A 24,145-nucleotide genomic window follows, 5' to 3' on the forward strand; every position below is an offset into this window, starting at 1 on the left:
ATTCAAATCAACAGTTTTCTGAAGAGGACTTGACCTTTAATGGTTGCAGGGTCTTTGTTTTGTTGTTGTTGTGTTTTTAATTACTTTTATAACTGGGTCTGACAGAAAGACTACGCTACATTTCCATGTTATTCAACATAAATAAGATCGTGGGTCTTTGTTTTTTATAATTATTATAATTTTTGAAATAAATGGGTCTGGAAAAAAGACTTTGGACTTATATTATTATTTTTTAATTAACCGGGTCTGGAAAAAAGAGATTTCACATTTTTGTGCTATATAAACACATTACTATAAAGTTTCAGCTTTTAGTTACCGGGTCTGGAGCAAAGACTATGCTTGATTTCCAATTTACCATTAGCGTCTGGAGAAAAGACTAAGCTCGATTCTCATTTTTATTCCACTGGAATATCATTAATGTATCTCATTTAGGAATAAAAATTATAATTTTTGAAATAACCGGGTCTGGAAAAAAGACTTTGGACTTATATCATGATTTTTTTAAACACCCGGGTCTGGAGAAATATTTTGGATTCATATCATGATTTTTGAAACAACAGGGTCTGGAAAAAGACTTTGGACTTGCATTATTATTGTTTAAACAACCGGGTCTGGAATAAAGACTTTGGACTTATATTATCATTTTTTAAACAACCGGGTCTGGAATGAAGACTTTTGATTTATATTATAATTTTTGAAACAACAGGGTCTGGAAAAAGACTTTGGATTTATATTATAATTTTTGAAACAACCGGGTCTGGAGAAAAGACTTTGGACTTAAATTATCATTTTTGAAACAATCAGGTCTGGAATAAAGACTTCTGGATCATACGATTATTTTTTAAACAACCGGGTCTGGAATAAAGACTTTGGACTTATATCATTATTTTCTAAACAACCGGGTCTGGAATAAAGACTTTTGATTTATATTATAATTTTTGAAATAACCGGGTCTGGAAAAAAGACTTTGGACTTATATCATGATTTTTTTAAACATCCGGGTCTGGAGAAATATTTTGGATTCATATCATGATTTTTGAAACAACAGGGTCTGGAAAAAGACTTTGGACTTGCATTATTATTTTTTAAACAACCGGGTCTGGAATAAAGACTTTTGATTTATATTATCATTTTTGAAACAATCAGGTCTGGAATAAAGACTTTTGGATCATATGATTATTTTTTAAACAACCGGGTCTGGAATAAAGACTTTGGACTTATATCATTATTTTCTAAACAACCGGGTCTGGAATAAAGACTTGATTTATATTATAATTTTTGAAACAACAGGGTCTGGAAAAAGACTTTGGATTTATATTATAATTTTTGAAACAACCGGGTCAGGAATAAAGACTTTGGGCTCATATTATTATTTTTGAAACAACCGGGTCTGGAATAAAGACTTTGGGCTCATATTATTATTTTCGAAACAACCGGGTCTGGAATAAAGACTTTGGATTTATATTATAATTTTTGAAACAACCGGGTCTGGAATAAAGACTTTGGGCTCATATTATTATTTTTGAAACAACCGGGTCTGGAATAAAGACTTTGGATTTATATTATAATTTGTTAATTGACCGGGTCAGGAAAAGAGACTTTGCACTTTTGTGCTAAATGAACGCATTACTATACGATTTTAGTTCAGAACGGATTTGCCAAAAATCCCTTCAAAATTATTACATTTGTGGGTAAAGTCATTATTACATTTGTGGGCGATCAAAAATTATTACATTTGTGGGTAAAGTGCATTATTACATTTGTGGGTAAAGTGTTATTACATTTGTGGGCGTTATTACATTTGTGGGTAAAGTGTTATTACATTTGTGGGCGTTATTACATTTGTGGGCGATTATTACATTTGTGGGTGTAACACCCCCCCCCCTAAAATTAAAAGCTAGAACTAAGCCAAGAGCTACATGTAGTTCTCCATGTAGCCAAACAAAATTTAGCATTGACCATTGTCTTAATCTTATTTTGGCGTAGATGTTTGCAGTTACATGTACCAATACAAACACATGTTTTGATGAATGAGAAAATGTGTCTTGCAGATTATTTTAGCGCAAAACCTGCATTCCATGAGCATACTGGCCAATGTCATAAAATAAGAAGTAGTTTAATCCACATCATGCTGTTTAAACATTTATTGATTTGATATGCTGTTACCATGGAAACACATTTTTCAATATAGACTATGTCTTACAGATCTAGTCTCAAAATCAATGTGTGAGCCAACTTTTATAAGAATTGGTTGAAAACTAAAAAGCGGTTCAAACCACAAATTTTTCACCTAATTTCATTATATTATATGTTGTTACCATGGCAACACGACTTTTGATACAGTAAAAAATATGTCTTAGACATCTTCAAGACTAATGTGTATGCCAAATTTTAGGAGAATAGACCAGTTGAAAACTGATGAAGTAATTCAATCACAAGATTTTCATTTATTTTTGGTATTTTTTTTGTTACCATGGCAACACAATTTTTTATATAGGCATAAAATATGTTTTGCACATCTTCACATCAAGACTAATGTTTGTGCCACATTTCATGAAAATTGGTTAAAAACTGAGGAAGTAGTTGGAACAGCAAGATTTATACATAATTTTTGCCAATATATACCGTTACCATGGCAACACAATTTCCGACACATGCATAAATGTGTCTTGCACATCTTTTCCTCAAATCCAATGTGTGAGCCAACTTTCATGAGAATTGGTAGAAAATTAATGAAGTATTTTAAACGGCAAAATTTTGGCCATAATATATTGTTACCATGGCAACACAATTTCTGAAAAAGAAAAACATCTTCCACCTCCTTACCTTAAGACCAATGTGTGTTCAAAATTTTATGAAAATCGGTTTAAAAAATGAGGCAGGAGCTCGAAATGCAATATAGGTATAAATTCTAAAATTTTGTTGTCTGAATTACCTTGAAACTAATACAATTAAGACAACTCACAGCTGTCTTAAAGTTAGGGCTAAATTCTTAGCCATGTTGTATTTATGAAATACATGAAATACAGAATCTGCAGTTTTAAGAAAAGTTACTTCGCCATTCATCCTATATCTGTCTTAGTTTTATCTAAAATAAAATTCTTAGCCAAATTCTAAGACAAAATTCTTAGCCAATTCTTTATGGAATACGCATTTTGGCTAAGAATTTTATCTTAGACAGAAAATAAGACAAAATGCTTAGATTTTTTACTTAAGCATGCTTATCTCGTTTATGGAATACGGGCCCAGGGCCCTGTCTTACAAAGAGTTACGATTGATCCGATCAACCTCAACTACTGTATATGGAAATCCATCAATGTCATAATTTTTTTCTTCAGGAACTGTGCACAATGTCCTATGTTAGCAACGAGAGGCACACTGAATTTTCAAGAAAAGTATAAATGTATGAATATATGACATATCTAGAAAATATTTTGAACAAACATGTGCTTCATATGTTGAGGTTGCTGGCTTTCCATAGTTGTGGTTGATTGGATTAATCGTAACTCTTTGTAAGACGGGGTCCAGTTGAATACAGCCAGAGTGAGTGTAGAACCAAGTGTAAATTTACACAAAGAACAGCTCCTTCTCTCTTGCTGTATTAAAGTAAGTAATAAAACTAAAAACATTGCAAACCTTGATTTTCATCATTCGACAACCGGTGAGTTTGTTCTAATTCTCCATCGGCACCACCTGGTAAACACTTCCCGCCATCAATCTCTTGAACTAGCTCCACTTGATCTCTGCGTGTATAACATTAAAATATATGGATATTACTTTTGTGGAGCGTTGTGGCCCAGTGGATTAGTCTCCGGACTCTGAAACAGAGGGTCGTGGGTTCGAATCCCAACCATGGCGTAATTTCCTTCAGCAAGAAATTGATCCACAATGTGCTGCACTCAACCCAGGTGAGGTAAATGGGTACCTGGCAGGAATTTATTCCTTGAAACGCAGCGCGCGTAACAGCTGCACTGCTAAAGCCAGGGTAATTATGCTGCATATACTCTTCCAGTGTTTCTCAGAAACTCTCAAACAGAAAGGAAAGAGATTTGTGAAATACAAGCCAGCCATTTCACCTGAAGACATGGAAAAAATTCAATGTTCACTTCATTTGGATGATCCACAAGATCTTCAAGATATGGTATTTCTTGATGTGACGCTGCATTTTTGCAACCCTGGAAGAGAGAATTTCTTAGAAAATAGAAATGACAATCAACTTTGAATTTGCAAAGAGGGTAAATGCTCCTACTTTAGTTTCAAAGATACCCTGACAAAAAACAATCATGAATACAAACTAGAAAAGCGCCAAGGAGGAATCACAGCTCCAACAAATAGTTCAAGTTGTCCTGTTGCCTCATTCTTTCGCTACAAAAGTAAACTGAACCCAAAATGTAAATGGTGTTGGCAAAGACCAAGGCCGAATCTGTATTCTTCTGGTACATGGTACTGTAATGCTCCCCTAGGGAAGAACACCATTGGAGATAAGATAAAAACTATTCATCGCATGCTGGAACAAAGGGCTACCAGTATCGGTACCCTGAAAAATGCAGGATTCCGTGATAGGAAGATCATGTGTCAGGTCATCGATCAGAAGGGAACCTCAAACACTATACTAGTACAAGCAGTGATACAAAAGAGAACATGTATCGTGATATCGCAACAGCTGTTGATCAAAATGAATCACCCCAGTGACATTCGGACCAGGGTCTAGTACTTGTAAATCAGAAATTTTGGAACGTACATGTATTCTGGAAAAAAGTGGAAATCAGGAATTGCATCAAATACTGGACAACATCACAAGTAACAAGGAAGTCCTACCACCAGCTGCCATGCACATCTGTCAAACCACCAAGTCCAAATCCCAACATTCAACAGCCAAAACTTTGTTGTATACATCTAAAACAAGTAGCAATCTCTCACCCTCGGTGTATATATGTTTGAAGTTCAACAATTTTATGGACGCTACTGTTCGTGTTTGAAAAGAAAACAATATGTGACTTTGGGGGTAATGGCGTTCTACTTAAGGTCTACTTCATAGACTTCGGAATAAAATTGATTTTAAAAGCTAGCCACCTGGACAGACTTTTAGATTGTTCTACGCAGAGCAATTAGATGATGCTTTTGAGAGGGCGGGATCACATTACATTGACAGGTATTAAGTATTTTACTCTTTATTTGTTCATCATAATTCAAATATTATGTTAAAATAAGTTATAAATATGGCACATAAATCATTTACTGCCTGCTTTAATATTCAAGACATCTTTCAAAGGCTCTTGGGTAACTAACAACTTGCTATGACCCTTTGGCGTATGCACCTTGGGATCATAGCAAGTTGCAGGTTCCCCTCAAGATTATCGATACAGCCATGCCTCTCATAAAAGTAAATATACCTATATCATTATTGAAATTTTCAAATTATTCTAATCATCAAGAAATAAACACAGAATTGACAAAAATGCAAAGATCTCACAAATAACATGCCATCATTAAATACATGAGGAGCTTACTGGGTTTGTCTTTGAACCGGTTCATCATCAGTCTGCACTGCCACATCTTTGGCGTGTGATCTAAATCTATATGAAAAAAAGAAACGGAAGAGTAGCAAATTATTTATATGTATTCAGTTGTGATCTACATCTATCTAAAAAAAAGAACAGGTAGTTTAGCAATACCAATTCAGGGATTTCATGGCAAGATAGAAACCGTTCGGAGGAGGAAGAGAAGAGTGAAGAAGACTAAGACTGCAATCGTATCAGAACCAGGTGCATGCATTCACAGCATTGATACCTGTGATTTATTAGGCAAAAGGCGTATCTACGGGGTAAGGGGAGCACATGCCCCAGGTGCCACTTTCAGGGGGGGGCAAAATAGGGAAAGGGGGCACAAATAACGAAAAACAAAGAGAAAGTGGATCGCCTCTGGCAGTCTCGCCTGCATTACGTGACTCGATAAAGCAGCAGGGCTGACTTTGAATAATTATTCACAAAAACACCCTTCATATATTATTAATGTAAAATACTATGTTCATTGACCCAAATTCCTTTGTGACCTAAGACTTGTACAAAACAATCAGGATACTTCATTACCCTTATAATTACATGTTTCATCAACTAGATCCATAAAACTTCAAAGTTATGATGACAATTCAACAGATACCCCCGACATTTGACCTTGGACACATGACCCAAAACTCACACAGGATGTTCAGTGATATGTGATTGCTCTTATGTCCAAGTTGCATGAACTAGATCCATAAACTTTCAAAGTTATGATGAATGGTGAAAATGCATAAAGCTTGCATTGCTGTGTTAAGTACAAAATATATACAAAATATCAGGTGCACAATAATAGGTTCTGGACAACATGTTGACCAAAAGGATTTGGATGAGGGATGGGACTTGGACAAGGGTCCACAAGAACTATGTGTTCATCAATTGAGATTTTGGGAGGACGGCAGAATAGGAATAAGAAACAACAAGAAGGCATTGTCAAATTAAGGCGCCATTGCAAAAAAGAAGAAAAGAAGGAGGGGAGGAAAATAATACAATAACTTGTAAAGTTGCTCTCAAAATAAGATCAAATTTTCTCAAACACTTATGACTCACTCTTTTGAAATTTGGAGGTGCTCTTCTAGTGCCTTGTTGTACCTGGAATATATAGAGAAATTATGAATACAATTTCAAATTCAACATAAATCTGATGGCACATATCATTGTGATTGTATATTGAGAAAGTTTACCTGTATTATTCTTTGATTAAACATTTAGGCCCGTATTCTGAAGTCGGGTTTAACTTAAACTCAGGTTTAAAGTTGTGGTTTAAGTATGGGAAGCCAAAAGTATCAATTTTTTTATTAAGTTGTACGTTTCTTATGTTTACTGTGCTCTTTCCTGATTCATCGATGGTGAAGACAATAATCTATATATACTTCCTAGACAATTATAAATGATTTGAGAGCCAAATGAGCTGAAATTTGGTATCTCTACTGTTAGTGATTTATGTGACAATTGGCTGTCCATACTTAAACCACAACTTTAAACCTGAGTTTAAGTTAAACCCGACTTCAGAATACGGGCTTGAGAATTTCATAAGGGAAATCAGAGGTAGAGGAGGGAATTTGCAAATTTGGAAGCAGAAACCCCTATTTTATCATAATCATATAAAGATTCAATAAATTCCACATTTCATTCGATAGATGGTTCTTCCTCATGAAACCCTGTAATGTAAGCAAAATACTGCTTCGAATATTGAGAAAAAAATATCTCCCACGAAGAACAGAATCCTGTTATTTCCACACTTAAAACTAATGGTGTCCATTGTCGGTGTGATCCTATGGCTAACGAACATTGCATTACCGAACCATTTACATCATAGGAATGAGAATGAATGCACTCCTAAAGTTACATGTATAGCATTCTTCCATGGGGATTTTTTGTTAAGGAAAAAAGAACAAAACACCTATTTACAAGAGATGTGGTTAAAATAACTGAATAAGTCCAACTTATTTTCAAAGTAAATATATGTTCCCTAATCAACGGCCGTCAGATGGTAAAACGGTCTATCTCGAAAATCGCTGTTCTGAGAAAAATGACTTTGAAGTTTAGGGCTTTGAGCTTTTTTATGAGACGGAAATAATGCATTATTAGCAATGGGATAACAAGAAGCACAATAAACTCTAATAACTGAAGAATTTTTAGCTTATATGGGTTTTATTTATGACATAAATGAGATTTGTGTGGAGATAGACTGTTTAACCACAGCACACGCATACACTCATACTACACATCATAAGATGGTAAAATGGTCTATCTTCGAGATAGACCATTTTACCATCTTTTTCCAATGCGCAACGTTCTTCAGCGATGTTCGAGATAGATCGTTTTACCATCTGACGGCCACTGTGACGTGGCGGTAAACTGGTCTAACTCGGAGATAAATCATTTTACCATCTGACAGCAACGATTGAAAAATCTGAAATAAGAAGGTTAAAAGGTTTATGTTTACCTCCAAACGATACCACCGACAATGGGCTAACTCAAAGATACATGTAGACCATTTTACCATCAAATCTGATGGCGAAATACAAAAAAGTACTGAGATAGCAGAAATTATTTCTAAATCAAGACATAATCGGATTTTCTCGATAGCACCATTAGAAAGAGCGCCCTCACATTACCAGGAACGTAAATTTATCTGGAAAAGGCAAATTTTCGAGTTAGACAGTTTTACCATCTGACGGCCGAAGTTGCTGTCACTATATGTTTTTGTTATATTTAAAACACAATACGAATCTACATCTACAGGTACAGTTTTGCCAAAAATGGAATCACAATTCTACCAATTACTTTGTTTACAGTTCAATTAGTTTTACTCTTGAATTCTAAGCCGACAATCTGAGTGAAATAGCTTACATAGATATGAGAAAGGATATGATATCCCTATCGAATGACAACCCTTCCACTTCGCCGATTCTCCTCAGCTCCTTCGTGAGTTCAACTGGAACCTGAAATGTTTTCTGACCGTATCTTCTGTTGCGCTCTCTTCTCATCGCCTTTATTTCAGAATCTGTTTTTCTTCTTTTACCGCGAACCTTAACCTCCTTGTCCATGGTTCAATTCTAAGAATAACAGCAGTGAGCGGTTGTTCCGCTGGACTAGATCTCGACTTCACCTACACTGGAGGAGAAACAAAAAAGTGAGAAAAAAATTCCTTCCAGCAGGTGGATTGCAGGTGGATTTCAGCTGAGCTGTTTGTGAACTACGGTAGCATAGCGCATACATTCGTAATTCCAAAGCTTCGTTATTCCAAAGATTCGGATATTCCGAAGGTTCGTAAGTCTGAAAACAAAATGAGGTTCATAATTCCTAAGCTTCGTTAGTCCGAAAACAAAGTGAGGTTCGTATAAATTCCGAAGGTTCGATAATCCGAAAACAAAATGAGGTTTGTAATTCCGAAGGTTCGTTTGTCCGAAATTGCAATGATTAACGAACCTTATTCCGTTTTCGGATTAACGAACCTTCAGAACAACAAACCTTACTTCGTTTAAAAGCCTATTAAGCCTTGTTTTACAGACTTTCTCATGAAATCAGTGTTTACTGCAACTACTGGAGTTTCTCTTTAACTGTCAGTATATCATCAAGGATCTAGATCAGGTACAGTTATATGTACATAAACTGAACTTAGTGAAATCTTGAAATCTACGCTGAAAAATGTTCACACTGAAGATTACCAACACCGATAAGCACATATGGGACAGTCTATCATTATTGCTTTGAATGTCGGCCAGACGCTTAACCCAAATCCTGTGCTTATTTGCTAATTTCTCAGCAATTACCGGTACACAATTTCTTCCAGAATCCTTTGGCACATATTTTTTATTTAGACAAACAGACACTTTGGAGTGATTTCATTGGATTCTGTATGAACTCATTTTGATATCGTTACCACAACTGGCATTTACCTTTAAGGCTATTGCATGAAATTCATTCAATATTTTTTCACTATTTTTACTCAAGTTTTTAAAATATCTAGAGCTCTAAAATCTGTAACAATTGACCATAGATGCACACAGTGAAATTGCTTTGTTGGGACAAAGTATGAGTATAAATAAGAGAGTTGATCATGGATTCCCACTTCCCAGGTTAGCCAACTGTCTTAATCTTCCGCACAACTAACCTAGGTAGCTGAAGATTACCTTGAAGCTAGCTTAAAACGTGAACATTGCGCCGGAACTATTTTCAGTAATTTGGGTGGACGGAGAAAGGGGAAAGCTTCCATATGTCCCCTCCACTAATTAAAAAAAATACTTCTCCAAAACCCCCTTCTTTCGTTCTCTTTTTTCTTCCTTTTTTTCTTCTTACTTCCGGTTGGAGCTTGGATTCGAACCTCTCGCTGCTGATCGAGGCATCTTCTGTCTGTCGCCTTACTCACTGAGCTAGCATGAATTGTTGAAAGCCATGGGTTTCATAACGGTTATCAACCGATATTACGACTAGTCTACTCTCCAAGAGTATTGGGTATTTATTTTTCTGACTAAATAAGCCGATGCCATTGGGAATTACACACACTCGAATTTTTGACGGAATAAAGCCATATTTTGGTATGCGTATCCAACTTTTCCTTCTTAAATCTCTTAAATATACATGTATGTTAGATAATTCTTGATAAACCTCCATATTTTTTTTCAATTTTAGTGGAGGGGACATATGGAAGTCTTGCCGCAAAAGGTTATCTTTTTCAAGGGTTAAGTTTGTTGTGACATAAAGTACAAGGTTGCCAAAATATGTAGGCTACCGATAGTTTGAATAGTCTAGTCTCTTGCAAGCCTTGAAATAAGCACCTGTGAGCCAGGGGCAATTTTTTTTTTTAAATTGCCCCGGCTCACGGGCTTTTTACAGGAACTGGGGACAATTTTCTGGAACCAGGGGCAATTTAAAAGAATATATATGGTCATTTTCAAACGTGAGTGACACGACAATCGGAGAGGTTTAAGGGCTCATATCTTCAAACTTAAAGGTTATGAATCAATCATGACTACTATATTATATACAATGTAGGACTGGCATGGGCCACTACGAGTTTGATTTGAATTCAACAATTCGTTTAGTAGATATGATTAAAAAATGGTGCGTGAGTGACACGACAAATTTTGGACATGGGTTTCTGACCACTAACACATATGGTTGGATTCGTGCCCAAGTAGTTGTCATGGAGTACTGTGACTACCAGTAAATGGACATAAATAGTGTACCTATCTAATACATATAGTCAAAATCAATCAAACCTTCTCTATGGAAAATGGTACCCTCCTATATACCGTGAGTGACACGACATCCAAAACGTGAGTGACACGACAAGTGCAAAAATACAACATTTATCTCAACATTGAAAGTATTTTTTGCATGATGTAGAAGAGTAAAATACCATTAACCAAAAAACAATCTTAATTACATAATAACTGCTTTCTTTTAAGTTCATAATATGTCATCCTGATGTTTTATTCTTGGTTTATGGTCATACATGTATTTGCCCATTGCCCAGGTGGGGGCACTTGAAGGAGGTGTTATGAGGTCTTGGCATTGACATCAACTCGAACATTCTTTTTGTGGCCTGATATCATTCAAAACTTTAACTCTTTCTCCCTATCTGTATATGAAAGTTTTATACAGGTTTATACAATTCAGCATCCACAACGGATGGAATAATTTTTCCTTGTAAGAAAGGTATTCTCAATAGTCACATCATCTGGCATGGTCTGGTAGCCAATGATGTCATGTATGACTCCCTTTTCTTGAAATATTGGATTACAGTATTATTCTCCTTTAATATTTTTATAGGCATTGTCCAAATAGGACATGGCAGTTTAAATGTCTTTTTTGGTACCAAACCACAATCACATTGCTGCACACTTCAGATGGACTATCACTCAGCAAATCGCCTTGAGAAAATTGGAAATTCAACTCAACAAGCATAGGTTTTCTCCTGAACACTGCTTGCATGTGGACCCTCCCAAGTCAGTACATGTAGGCACTGTACCAAAATTCAGAGCTATGCTTTTTGCTGGAATTTGTAAGCGCCTTTTCATTGCTAATTATTTGATCATATACCATGGGAATCCAGGGAAAGCCACAAGGTGAAAGACGCAGTCAGTACCTGATTCTTGCAGTCTGCTACTCTTACATAACAACTACAAGTCATTAGCCTTTCCTTTTCTAAGCCCTTGGATGTCACACTAAAATCCAATTCAACATCCCAACCAGGCTCCCTTTATACCTCAATAGCTTTTTCCCCTGGAGGTCCAGCTCTGTTCTTATCAGGGTTCCCCCCACCAAAAAAAAAAAATTGATCTACTGGTACATGGCAACCCATCCAAAGTTGCTGAAATCAAAATGCGGTCTCGGTTGGGACTTGTTGGGACCTACATGAACATGCATCATTTTGTTGTAATGAATATGTGTAAATGCAAATCTGCTCTGAACACACATCGGCCCACTTCAGGTAGTTTGCTGTTCAGACCCTACATGTAGTTAATCACTAGCGGTATGAATGGTGGCCGAACAAATAATGATTTTGAACTTGGCATGTACATGTACCTGCTTCAAGCAATTTCCAAAATGTTTGTTTTCTTGCAAATTTGTTTATTTCATGTCCTGGAATACAAGCTTTATGGCAAATGAAAAGGTTGATTTAATCAATCAGAAGGAAAAGAAAAGTATTTTCTTTTCCGAATTTGAAAAAATGTTTGGTGTTCATGGTGATCTCTTATATCTCATGTACTGTACACTACTTTACCACTAAAATTTCTGCAAATTTCAAAAAAGGATCCGTGACTTTTCTAGCTGAGTATTATAACAAAGAAATAACATTACTCAAAAGAAAGGTGAACTTTCTGCTTATTTCTGTAAATGGAGACAGAGAATGTTTGAGTAATACCTACATGTAGGTATGACTTGAACCATCACCATCACCAACCCTTTATGCATTGTAAATATGTCCATTGCTTAAGTATAGTGGTTTTTCTCTTGATACATTAATAATTTTGTGTTGATTGATTATGTTGTTATATTCTTAATCACAGTACATTCACCAAAATATGAATTAGGATCTGAGTCTTCACACCAATGGAAAATTGTCAGGATTTTTTTAAACCAAGGCAACCACGGAGAGGAGAGAAAATAGATGAACTCAATGTCAAATTCAATATTTTCATAAAAAGGAGTAAAATTAGGAAAATGGAGGAAATTATTAGCCTAAAATAGGCCTAAATGATGTCAGGAACAACATTTTGACTGTATCCCTGGTAAAATGCTTCAAAAATTACTTGATGTCCTTTTTTATACACAATATAATACCGTGAGTGACACGACATTTCGTGAGTGACACGACATTGTGAGTGACACGACAGAACTTTGACAGTTAATTTTAGCTTTACCTTAACACATTGGACCAAGTTACTTTATATACAATAAGGTACAGATAAACTGTATTTGCTCCAGTACTGGGACAAATTAATTTTCAGAATACACAGCTCTAGAAAACTTTTTGCATTTAAAACGTGAGTGACACGACAACCAGTTTTGAAAACTTTGAAACCCAATTTTTTTCAGAAAAACACTTCACAGAATATTTTTTTGCTTTTTAGGAGTTAGATACAATACACAGCTTGTATCTTGCCAACAAATGTGCTTCTAATACAAATTTTATATTGTGATAGGCAATATGTGAATTTTAATGCAAAAATCAACATTTTGTAACATTTAATTTCCCTTGCATTAAATTCACTGTATCTCAAGACATAATTAATAATTTTATGTAAATGAAATGGAAAAATATACTTTAAGATGTCTAGTTTCAAAAAACATCGAAGCCTAATGATTTCTAGCAAGTTTTAATTTTCACCCCCATGTCCACTTTTGTTTGAAAATGACCATATGTGGGTCAATCCACGTCAAATCAACCAATTTTCAGACAATTTGTCACCCGACCCCTTCGATTTTCTTTAAACTCGCACCAAATGTTCCCCCAAGTGTCTGACGGAAAAATCTGAAATATTTTGCCCCAAGGTCAAATGGTTGCTAAGATATGGCCTCCCTTAGCAACCAATGCGTGGACAAACAACCAAGTTTTAAAAACATTTACTATTTTTGATTGACTGCTGCAACCAAGTTTGATGATGTAGAGCGCTTATTTTCTGGAAATTGGAAGAACTTTTTAGTCTCAACATGCACAGTATATTACGGCACGGATCTGACCAGCCGTTATTGCGCACAAGGTCGCCGAAAATGGTGTTAAGCATCCAAGTCAGTGATTTTGGGTGCATGTTTGGAAGCTCATAACTTCCAAATTCAATTAGCTTAGAGCCCAATAATATGCATACTTGAAGACTATCACTTACTCAACAGACCTACAAAAAAATTGGCCCAAAAGTACGCATCGTTTTCTTGTAGGGCGCCCTCAAAGTTGGATTTTTTCTAAAAGTTGCCAAGTTCAAGGTCACGGATCACCCCTCGTCCCATCGAGGAGCAACACCAATTTCTGTATTCTGATAGACAATTACCTATATTTTCATGGGATACTTAAAATTTTTTGTGACCGAAATGTTAAATAGCTGGTTTACGCATTCGAAAATGGTCGTAAACACCCCCAAACCAATGTAAAACGATACATACAGTTTATCAGCACATTTCAAATTGCAATAAATCAGAAATGAAAAGCCAACAAATACTGGTATTGTCTGTAATGGTAGTCTGTAATTAGTACTAAAAGGATATGCATCACAAATAGTTTGACTATTTGGCAAAGACCTTTAAAAATACAGCTGAAAATCATTATAAACAATAAATCAGGTCGATTTTCCGTGATTATAGGGCGCTAAACTGTATTTACACGCACTTTCACTTACAAGTGTGTCATTTCAACACAAATGATTATTTTAAGCTGATAATTGCCAATCTTGTTCCTTTTAGGTTCTTTTTCAATATCCAAATAACAAACAAAGCAATATCTCTACCTTTTGACCTTGACATTGATCTAAAAATAGCTGAAAATGCTTAAAATTAGCATATTCACAACACCCGTGAGTTTTACAACACATTTCAGAATTGATTTTCTTACAGACTAAAAGCCTGATCATGTTGATATTTGCAATATTGGTAGTCCATAATGAGTACTTGGATGATCTAGTATTAAGTCATTTTTTTACAACACAATGACCTTGAAAAGATGGCTGAAATTCACCCAAAATTTTTAATCTGCCAATATCCTTTCGTTAAAGGATTCATTAAAAAATCTGACTCAAAATGCTGGAAAAATAATGAAGTTTTGGCATTTTATGAGACTGCCTCAAAGTGCAGCCTTTCTCATCAAAATTCTCCAATCATGTGCAAAGTGAATGGGTGCGCAGACAAAATGACTGGCTGAGGTTTTTTAAAAAATAAATCCTATATTTCTTTATCTTAATGAGACATTTGGTACACTTGAACATTATTACATTTAACTGAAAGATTTTGTGAAATAAAAATTCATGTTAAATCTTAACTCAAATTGTTAGGTGCGCAGACTTGGGGTCCACCATGATTAGGCCTACTGATAAAACAAAACCAATGTCTGGACAATTACACGCACTGAAAATTTGACGGAATAAGGGCTGCCTTAATGAGAAATTCCAGTAGTTGCAGTAAACGCTGATGTCATAAGAAAGTCTGTACTCTGTAAAACAAGGCATAATTGTCAGTATATCATCGAGGATCTAGATCTGGTACAATTACATAAACTGAACTTTGTGAAATCGTGAAATCTACGCTGAAAAATGTTCAGACTGAAGATCCCCAACACAGATAAGCGCACGTGGGACGGTGTATAATTATTGCTGTGAATGTTGGGCCCGACGCTCTACCTGAATCCTGTGCTTATTTGCTGATTTCTCAGCAATTGCACAATTTCTTCCAGAATCCTTTGGCACATACGTTATACAAACAGACACTTCGGTGGTAATTTCATTGGATTCTGTACGAACTCATTTTGATATCGTTACCAAAACTAGCATTTATCTGTAAGCCTTAATTAATTTGGGAGAATTTTGGTAGGGCCTATGTATGGCAATGCACTCTTCTATCAAAATGATTGTATGTTCTATTTAGGAGTAGGTAGATCATTTTGGATCTCCTCCAAGGCCAAGGATTCTATTTCATTTTCAATTTTAGTGGGGGGTATATGCATGTATGGAAGTCTTGCCGTACTGTGGCCGAGTGACCCTTGACCTGGTATAGTGAGTGATTCTATTACCGAAAAGCCTTGCATTACCAAACGGGCGAATCATAAACCTCAGAAAAATACTTATAAAACATCTATTAAAAAGTTTGCAACATCCTTACAAAGGGAACAGAAAATTGATGAAAAATGGTAAGAAACAGTTTCAGTCTTTATATCCTCAAAATAATAAATGGTCAAAATAGTCTAGTTCATGAGTGATTTAAACAGTTTCAGAGTCTTTATATCCTCAAAATAATAAATGGTCAAAATAGTTCATGAGTGATTTTGTTTTTTTTTTCAGCTTTTCCAATAGAAAACACACGTTCAGTAAAACGATAGTCGATACCTTTTTCCATTCAAATTCAAGTGACCAAAACATATTTCCCTTGCGAAGAGGGATCCAATTGGAAGCCGAATTTGTACTAAAAAAGACAAACAATTTCGGCAAATTTATTTACATATTTATATTTTGTAGGTATCTGCGTATTTATGGAGAAAGTTTGGTGAATTTGATGGGAATAATTTTTTTGCTATCATGAGAAGTGTTCGGTATACCATCCACTTCCATATTACGTCCCAGGCAGGGTGGGCTATGGTTAGACAGGAATAACCGTCGTTTCTGGGGATTTATTCAACAATTTCTGACATTTTACTGTAATGAGTGGAGCCAACGCAGTTCAGCGCAACAACCAAAATACAGAGACTGAAGCTTTGTTTTGGTCTAGGCTATGGTAAGCTTCGCCGCCGGAGCTCGGGCGGCGAAGCTTCTTGACTTGGGAGTTGGGTAGGTTTCTTTCTAGGATAGTCCCATATGCTGACTTTTATGCACTGTTTTTTTTTTTAATCAAACCCCGATTTCCGTGAATAACACGGTGAAAAAAGAATGCTTTAAAAATTTAACCTTGAAAGTCATAGTACAACAGTCTGTAATCACATTGAGATGATTTTTGTGAAACGTTAGACTAATAACAAAACCTAAAATAAATGTCTCTAACAACTAAACAACTAACAAGTAGCATTATTAACATAACAATTAACATTCAAGACAATAAATAAATCTGTCTTCATGATCTTATATTTAGATCTGCCATAAACATATATCTACGAGACGTTGTACAAAAAAAATCAGGTTTATATATCAAAATACTCACATTGGCGTCAACAAAGTATGAGTTGAAAATGTCCAGGTATTGCGGAACACGTGTAATTTATTGATATTGCCGCGATGCCGGAGGTAGACTCTGTCGACTAGACGGTAGACCGTATAGACGATCGACGGATCACAGAACACCGGCGCGGCCAGAGGAGCGGGAAGTAAACCTACCGGTACGGTACCCAGAGTGGCTGGGCTAGGCATGCAGCGAATATTTTCCGTACATGGGAATGCTCTCGTGCATGACCGGCCGGCAGGAAGTATAGTCCAGGATAGGCCCCATAGCCTGGGGGGCGTTTCCGTTTTACACCCTGGCGAAGGCATTTTCCGGAAAAGTAGCCAAAAAGCGACTAGGTGAAGAGTCTACGTCTACGTTTGTTTACATTATCAGCTGGGCGCGCGATCCAAAGTCCGCACCGAAGTTATCCGCTCTTGCAAATGCAGCTGAGCTTATACTTTCCAGGTTCAATACGAATGTTTGCCTTGATCATTTGCCTTGCCGATTTGCTGATGTCTGTCTTTCTCTCTATCTGTCTATATATCTATCTCTCAAATTCTTTCTCTATCTATCTATGTAACTGCAGCCCTTATAAAAAAAATTGAATGGTATACCATTGACTACCATTTATCATACACCATTGATATACCATTGGAATACCATTCGCAAAGCACCCACCATACACCAATGGTATACCATTCAAGCCTCAATGGTATACCATTCAAACTAATTTAAATAATTGGGACGTTACTATTACCATATTCATGAGCACCATTTACCATTCATATACCATTGATCAAACACCATTCACCATTGATCTACCATATGGCCACTATAGACAGGTTTACCATTGACCACCATTCACCATTCAGCCACCATTCACTGGCCTACCATTTACCATTCAGCCACCATTCACTGGACACCATTGGCCTACCAATTGCCTTTCACCATACACCATTCGCCTACCATTGACCATACACCATACACCATTCATGTACCATCCACCATCCGCGTACCATTCATCGTACACCATTCGCGTACTATTCACTGTACACCATTCACCGTACACCATTCGTGTACCATTCAACGTACACCATTCGTGTACCATTCGACACTCACCATTCAACCACCATACACCGTTCACCATTGATTGACCATTCACTTTACACCATTCTACCATACACCATTGACCTACCATTTACAGTACACCATTGGCCTACCATACACCATTGAACTACTATTCACCGTACACCGTAGGCTTACCATACACCATTGGCTTACCATACACTGTACACCATTGACCTACCATTTACCATACAATACTGTCATACCATACACTCTATACTATTAGTCAACCATTCAAATAACACCATTGGTCATACACTATAGACCACAAGCGTACATTCAATGGTAGACTAATGGTAGACAGAAGAACAAAGATGTGCAATGTATAGTAAGCCAATAAAGTACAGTGAATGGTAGACCAATGGTGTACAGCATATCTCTGGGGTTAATGGTAGGCTTGATAATGGAATAAGTATACACAAGAAAAATAAATGAAAGCAGTTATTTCAAGAACGTCATTAAATTGTTTTTACTATAAGAAGTTTAAGTACAGCATAAATGGCACAGAGTATTCACAAGTATAGACTTTATAATTAAAGCACATAAGTTATTAATATATATGACTTAGTCTTAGCTACTCGTTGATATCTCTGTCAATCTTGTTATGAAAAAAATAAACATGTATCAAGACAGATCGAGTTTGATTGAAAAACACAACAAATGAAGACTAACATTTCCAAGAATAAACCTGTTCTCTCTTATTGCTTTTTACATGGATTGAGTACTTGGCAAAACCACTGTTCTGCGTACAAACCTGATACTTGATGTTAAATCTGTTGTGTGTAATTGCTTTCAACAATATTAATAAACATTTTTTTACTGATAAGTTCAAGTACAAAAGAGTATTGACAGGTATGGCATAAAAGCACCATATTATGAATACATGTGACTGCGCGACACTACAAGAGATCAATGATTACACTCCACATAGGTATTATGTTAATCTTCCTATAAACAAATTTACATGCAAGACAGAATTTGGACAACAAACTAATGAACACCAAATTTTGAAGATTAAACTCAAAATGTGCGATAGCCTTCACATGGCCAAATGAATAAAGGGTACCACACCTAGAAGAAATGAAATATCCCCAAAAGGGGGGAAAATAGTACCCCCGTCCCCCAAATTGTTCCCTTTTTTCTTTTCACCTAAAAAGATATATCAATGGCGTGTTTCTACAAAGAATTGTTAAAAAGTATTACCCGCCTAAGTATCCAGAATCCTGGATAAGTTTCCTGTAGAAACAAACGCGATGCAGTTAATTGATAAATTGCATCGCGCAAAATACGGTTTCTCATAACCATCTTTGAGAGGTGGTTATTGCCATGTAAATCCGTTTAACTTTTCTGTAAACATGGGGCAAAATAGCATTCATGTCTGGCTTAAGTGCTTGAACCCAGAAGTGCGATCTCACAGTATACATATATTCTGGCCTGTTTAATCTCGCCAGCTGATCGCGAAACATGTATACCTGCTACAATGAGTGAGATCTACCATGAATTTTGAAAATTTTCCTGACGAGATGCAATTTTTGACATACCAAAATGCAATGTTGATGTTATAGGTTGAATTTTCTGATTTCTGACGTATTTGCGAAGCGAAATGCAAGTTAATCAGATTATTTGGTCTGTAGAAACAGCTTGGTTTAAGAGCGATAAGGTTATTCGAGTCTGGAAAAGATAAACTGTTTTTAATGATTTACTGTAGAAACATGCCAAAAGTTTATCATAAATACAATAAAGATACATTAAGAAATAAATAATATATCACACATAGAAAGAAAATATAATGAAAATAGGGAAAGAAAATTATTCAATTTGGAACACTAAAAAACATAAAAAAATAGAGACCTCTTTTTGCAAAATATATAGAAAATAATATATACAAGATACCCACTTATTTCTTTTCTGTATGTTTTTGCTGTGCTGAATCAGATGAAAAACTCAAGTATGTGTGAGAAATAATATGATTATTGTCTTACACAGAATCAGTAGTCAATTGTAATTTTTTACAACCTAGCTTGGACAAAATTTGAATTCATATAATACAAAAAATATATAAATTGTGATTTTGTATATTCATGAGGACTTGAAGAGAACAGTTTTACAAAAAAATAACAACTTTAATTCGTCATAACTTCGTTAATCCTCAACAAATTTTGATGAAATTTTAAGTGCTTTTTGTTTGTCTGATGTACACTTTGAATTGTATCACATAACTTTCAGTCTCGAGTACCTCTAGCCCTTCAATCGAATGGGTTGGACGACTGGTTACATTTTATACATAAAATAGTTATAAGGAGAATGAAGGGGACCATAGAAAGAAAGCATGAGAAAAGGGGAGATTTTGGTAGGGAGAGAATGAATCAGAAAAGCATCATGCTGAAAATTTCATTAACATCTAATAATAACAAAGTTATTGAATTTGAAATTTTAACAATATTTCGGTAAAAAATATAACCTAATGTACACATGATCGTCAGGAATATTTGCTAGGCTTATTGTATAAAATGAAATCATAATTATTTAATATTTTCATACATGTGTGTATGATATGTCCCAAGTATCATATCATTATTTCCAGCAATGAATATCTTCACATTAAAGGTCAAGTCCACCACAGAAAAGGTTGTTTTGAATCAACAGAGAAAAATCAGGCAAGCATCATGCAAAATATTTCATCAAAATCGGATGCAAAATAAGAAAGTTATGACATTTTGAAATTTCGCTTATATTTCACAAAATAGTTATATGCACAATTTACCCACATGCATATGAGAGAATCGATGATGTCCCTAACTTTTTGGTTTGTTTTTCATTGTTTGAATTCTACAATATTTCAAATTTTACAGATTTGACAATAAGGACCAACTGGACTGAACCAAATAATGTTTAGCAATGGTAACTCCACATGTTCAGTGAGAAATAAAACTTTATTTCATAGGTCAATGGGGAGAAAATTATATTTCATATTAAAAAAAACAAAAGAAAAGTGAATGAGTGATGTCATCAGTTCCCTCATTTGCATACCTACCAGGATATGCATATAACTATTAAGTGAAATTGAGTGAAACTTAAAAATGTCATACCTTTCTTATTTTTCATCCGATTTTTTATGTTTGATTTTTCTCTTTTTAATCAAATCAACATTTTGTTAGGGTGGACATGTCTTTGAAATAAATTTTCACTCCATTTTTTATAGTTCTCGGAGGACAAAGTGTAAATAAGCACGACTTCTTGTAATAAAATACAAAAGAACAAGTGGGGATATGACATCAGCTTGGGTACGTCATGGTCTAGTGGTTCTGACTCTCACCTTACAAACAGAGGGTCATGAATTTGAGTCCTAGCCATGGTGTGTTTTCCTTCAGCCCGAAATTTATCCACACTGTGCTGCACTAGACCCAGGTGAAGTGAATGGGTACCCGGCAGGATTAATTCCTTGAAGCTGTAATAAGAAATATTGGATGAAAACAATGCAAAGGACAGTATATTAGCTAAGGGTTCAAAACATCAATGCTTGTCGTGTGTGTAAGCTTTCTTTAGAAGTTCATATATTTTTTTAAATATCGAGAAATTTGCAGTATACACTACCATTCAATTGAATGGTGCCAATTAACAAATACCAACAAAACATTTTGTAAAATATGATAAATAAATTTATGTTTAACCATAGATGGGAAGAAAATAACCTATTATCTAATGGGAGGCCCCAATGATGACAAATACCACAACAAATGAATACCTGAGGACAAAGCGTCCACCCCTCCCCCTCAGCCAACATACTGATTTTTTTTTTCAGCTATGCCACTGCAGGAATACAATCTGTTTTATCTCATGAAGCTTTGCAATTTTTCCTACTGAAGAAAATTCTTACACACATACCTTTCATAACTCCATTTTTTTCTTGTACACGGCACGTTTTCTGTGTTCAACACCCGTCGTGTCATTCCCAGATAAGGCTGGACCATTAACCTTATCATCCAGTGTATCCGTCGTCCAAACTTTGAAAATGAAATAAAATCAATTTGAGTGTTGTAAAATCTGCATGTATGTGCAGATACAAACAAAAATAGAATACTAATATAGAAATAGAAAAAGAATGATCTTAGAACTTTAATTTTAGAGATATTTTTCATGGATCTCTGATTACCAGCCCAGAATTCAAGAAAACAATAAGGAAATGTGATATTGTTCAGCTTAGTTCAGACAAGGCTGTATTATAACTGTGCATGATTTATACTAGTAATAGCTATGTCATCTGAAATCAAATTTCCAGAGCAGCAATTTTCAAAAGGAGGGTAATCGATGACATAAATTCCATTTCCCTGGTATTGACAATCGCAGAAGCGGATCCAAGTGGGCACATTTGACCTGGGGTCCGTTGTATATTTAGAGTTGCAATAAATCGCAACTCTAAATATCATGCGCAACTTGATTTTCAACCAATCAACAGCGCGCATTTGGGACTTGCGATTGATTTTTTTACCTGCGTTTAAACGCAACTCTTTCTGCAATGGACCCCTGTGCCCCCACCTTGAGAGCAAGATAAGAATGTGGCTTTCTTACACAAGTGTTCCCCCCCCCCTTCGAAAGTTACAGCAAATATTTATATTGAAAATATTGTCTCATACAAGAGGATCTCTTTTTTGGTTTGCTTGTTATTCAAAGTTTCCTTGGGAAAATCTGCCCCACTACCCCCTTTGAGAAATCATGGATCCGTTCATGGACAATCATATGTCAGTGGATGAATTCCAGACATTGTTTTAGGCAAGTTTTGATCAGTAAATAAATAAAAACAGATAAAATGTGATCACAGGACAAACTTAAAAAAAAGGATAAAATTTACTTTAAAAATTGATATGCCTAGCCCCATGAAAAAAATCTAATAATACCCTCCCGCATTAATGCTTCACAAGTTTCACACCAGCCAACTTCGAGCAAAACTCCCCACCAGAAATTGTCTACACACATTTTGAAGTCAATACACAATATGCCCACCACTTTTCAAAATATTGCGGATTGCTTGGATTTGCCGTTATGTTGATATGGACCGAAGTTATGCGACCAAAAGATTCGCATGAGGCATGTTGGCTGTTTGTTCGCCACATGTAAGCATGATTTGTTCGCTAACTTCAGTCCCAATAAACATTACAGCGAATCCAAGCAATCCGCGAAGTGATGTCTACGGATTAGATCAACTCATCGAGATCGAAGACTAAATACAGCCGTTCCAGATATTTTGAAAAGCGGTGGTATTAACATCGAAATGTGACTGAGAGACCTGTCATGACATTTGGGAACAAATTTTGGTGACGAGGTATGCTGGTAATCAGCCGGTGCAAAACTGCATTAGCGCCATTTTTCTCTGCATAATTATTGCAGCCTCTGTAGAAAAATTGAATAGGAATCGTTTGTCACTCTGTCCAGTCACAGTTCCACACACAAAGTGCACATTTCACCATACGTGCCATGAGTGGTAGAGTGTAACTTTATAGGGGCTGCGTAGCCTTTATCATTTTTTAAACTTTAGGACCCCTTCCATGTTTCACCTCCATTTTATCTCATTTACCAACATCCATCAACAACAACAAATTTATAGGCCTAATTCCAAAACATTATTTGTCGGCAAGTTTTCAATTTCAGTGAATTAACGTTGTGCAGTATAGGCCCTACGTGTTTCACAATTAACGTTTTGACAGTCTTGACATTAGATTAACAAATCATTCTTTCATGAATTCAACGTATTCAGAGACGGTTTTTGTAAAACATTGACAATAAACATCAGGCAATATGAGCGAATTACTAATCTATTCAATGCTCCCCGAGCTAAACTCAGCCAACACAAAGCATAAGCACTCCCTATCGTCATAGCCACGTCCCGGCCGCGTAGAGCAGCGGCCAGCGCCAACGGGGCAATGGCGGTGGCAGTGTAGTGGTCGTGGCAGTACACCGACATCTAACATTTTGAGACAATTTGAGAAATAAATCAAAGAAAATTGTTATAGAACTTACTGTTTAGACTTCTACAAATGACTTTGAAGTCGCTGTCCGAATCTGACCCATGTTCCTTTAGTTTTTGATGAATTATCGACGGACTTATCAACAGCAAAACG

General features: G+C 35.9%; 1 protein-coding gene across 1 annotated transcript in view; it reads right to left on the minus strand.

Moving 5' to 3' along the window:
- The window catches only part of LOC121431777, a 55,090-nt gene extending 37,927 nt beyond the window's left edge, over positions 1-17,163 (minus strand). Inside the window, exons 1-5 of the mRNA XM_041629478.1 lie at positions 16,905-17,163; positions 8,415-8,678; positions 6,609-6,650; positions 5,511-5,576; positions 3,637-3,743 (exon numbers count right to left, since the gene is read on the minus strand). Of these exons, the coding sequence (XP_041485412.1) occupies positions 3,637-3,743; positions 5,511-5,576; positions 6,609-6,650; positions 8,415-8,611 (412 nt within the window). The 5' untranslated portion in view covers positions 8,612-8,678; positions 16,905-17,163. The remainder of the gene's footprint in view (positions 1-3,636; positions 3,744-5,510; positions 5,577-6,608; positions 6,651-8,414; positions 8,679-16,904) is intronic.
- Positions 17,164-24,145: the final 6,982 nt, after the last annotated feature.

The sequence above is a fragment of the Lytechinus variegatus genome, chromosome 18 (genome assembly GCF_018143015.1).
Source record: "Lytechinus variegatus isolate NC3 chromosome 18, Lvar_3.0, whole genome shotgun sequence".
Lineage (NCBI taxonomy): Eukaryota > Metazoa > Echinodermata > Echinoidea > Temnopleuroida > Toxopneustidae > Lytechinus > Lytechinus variegatus.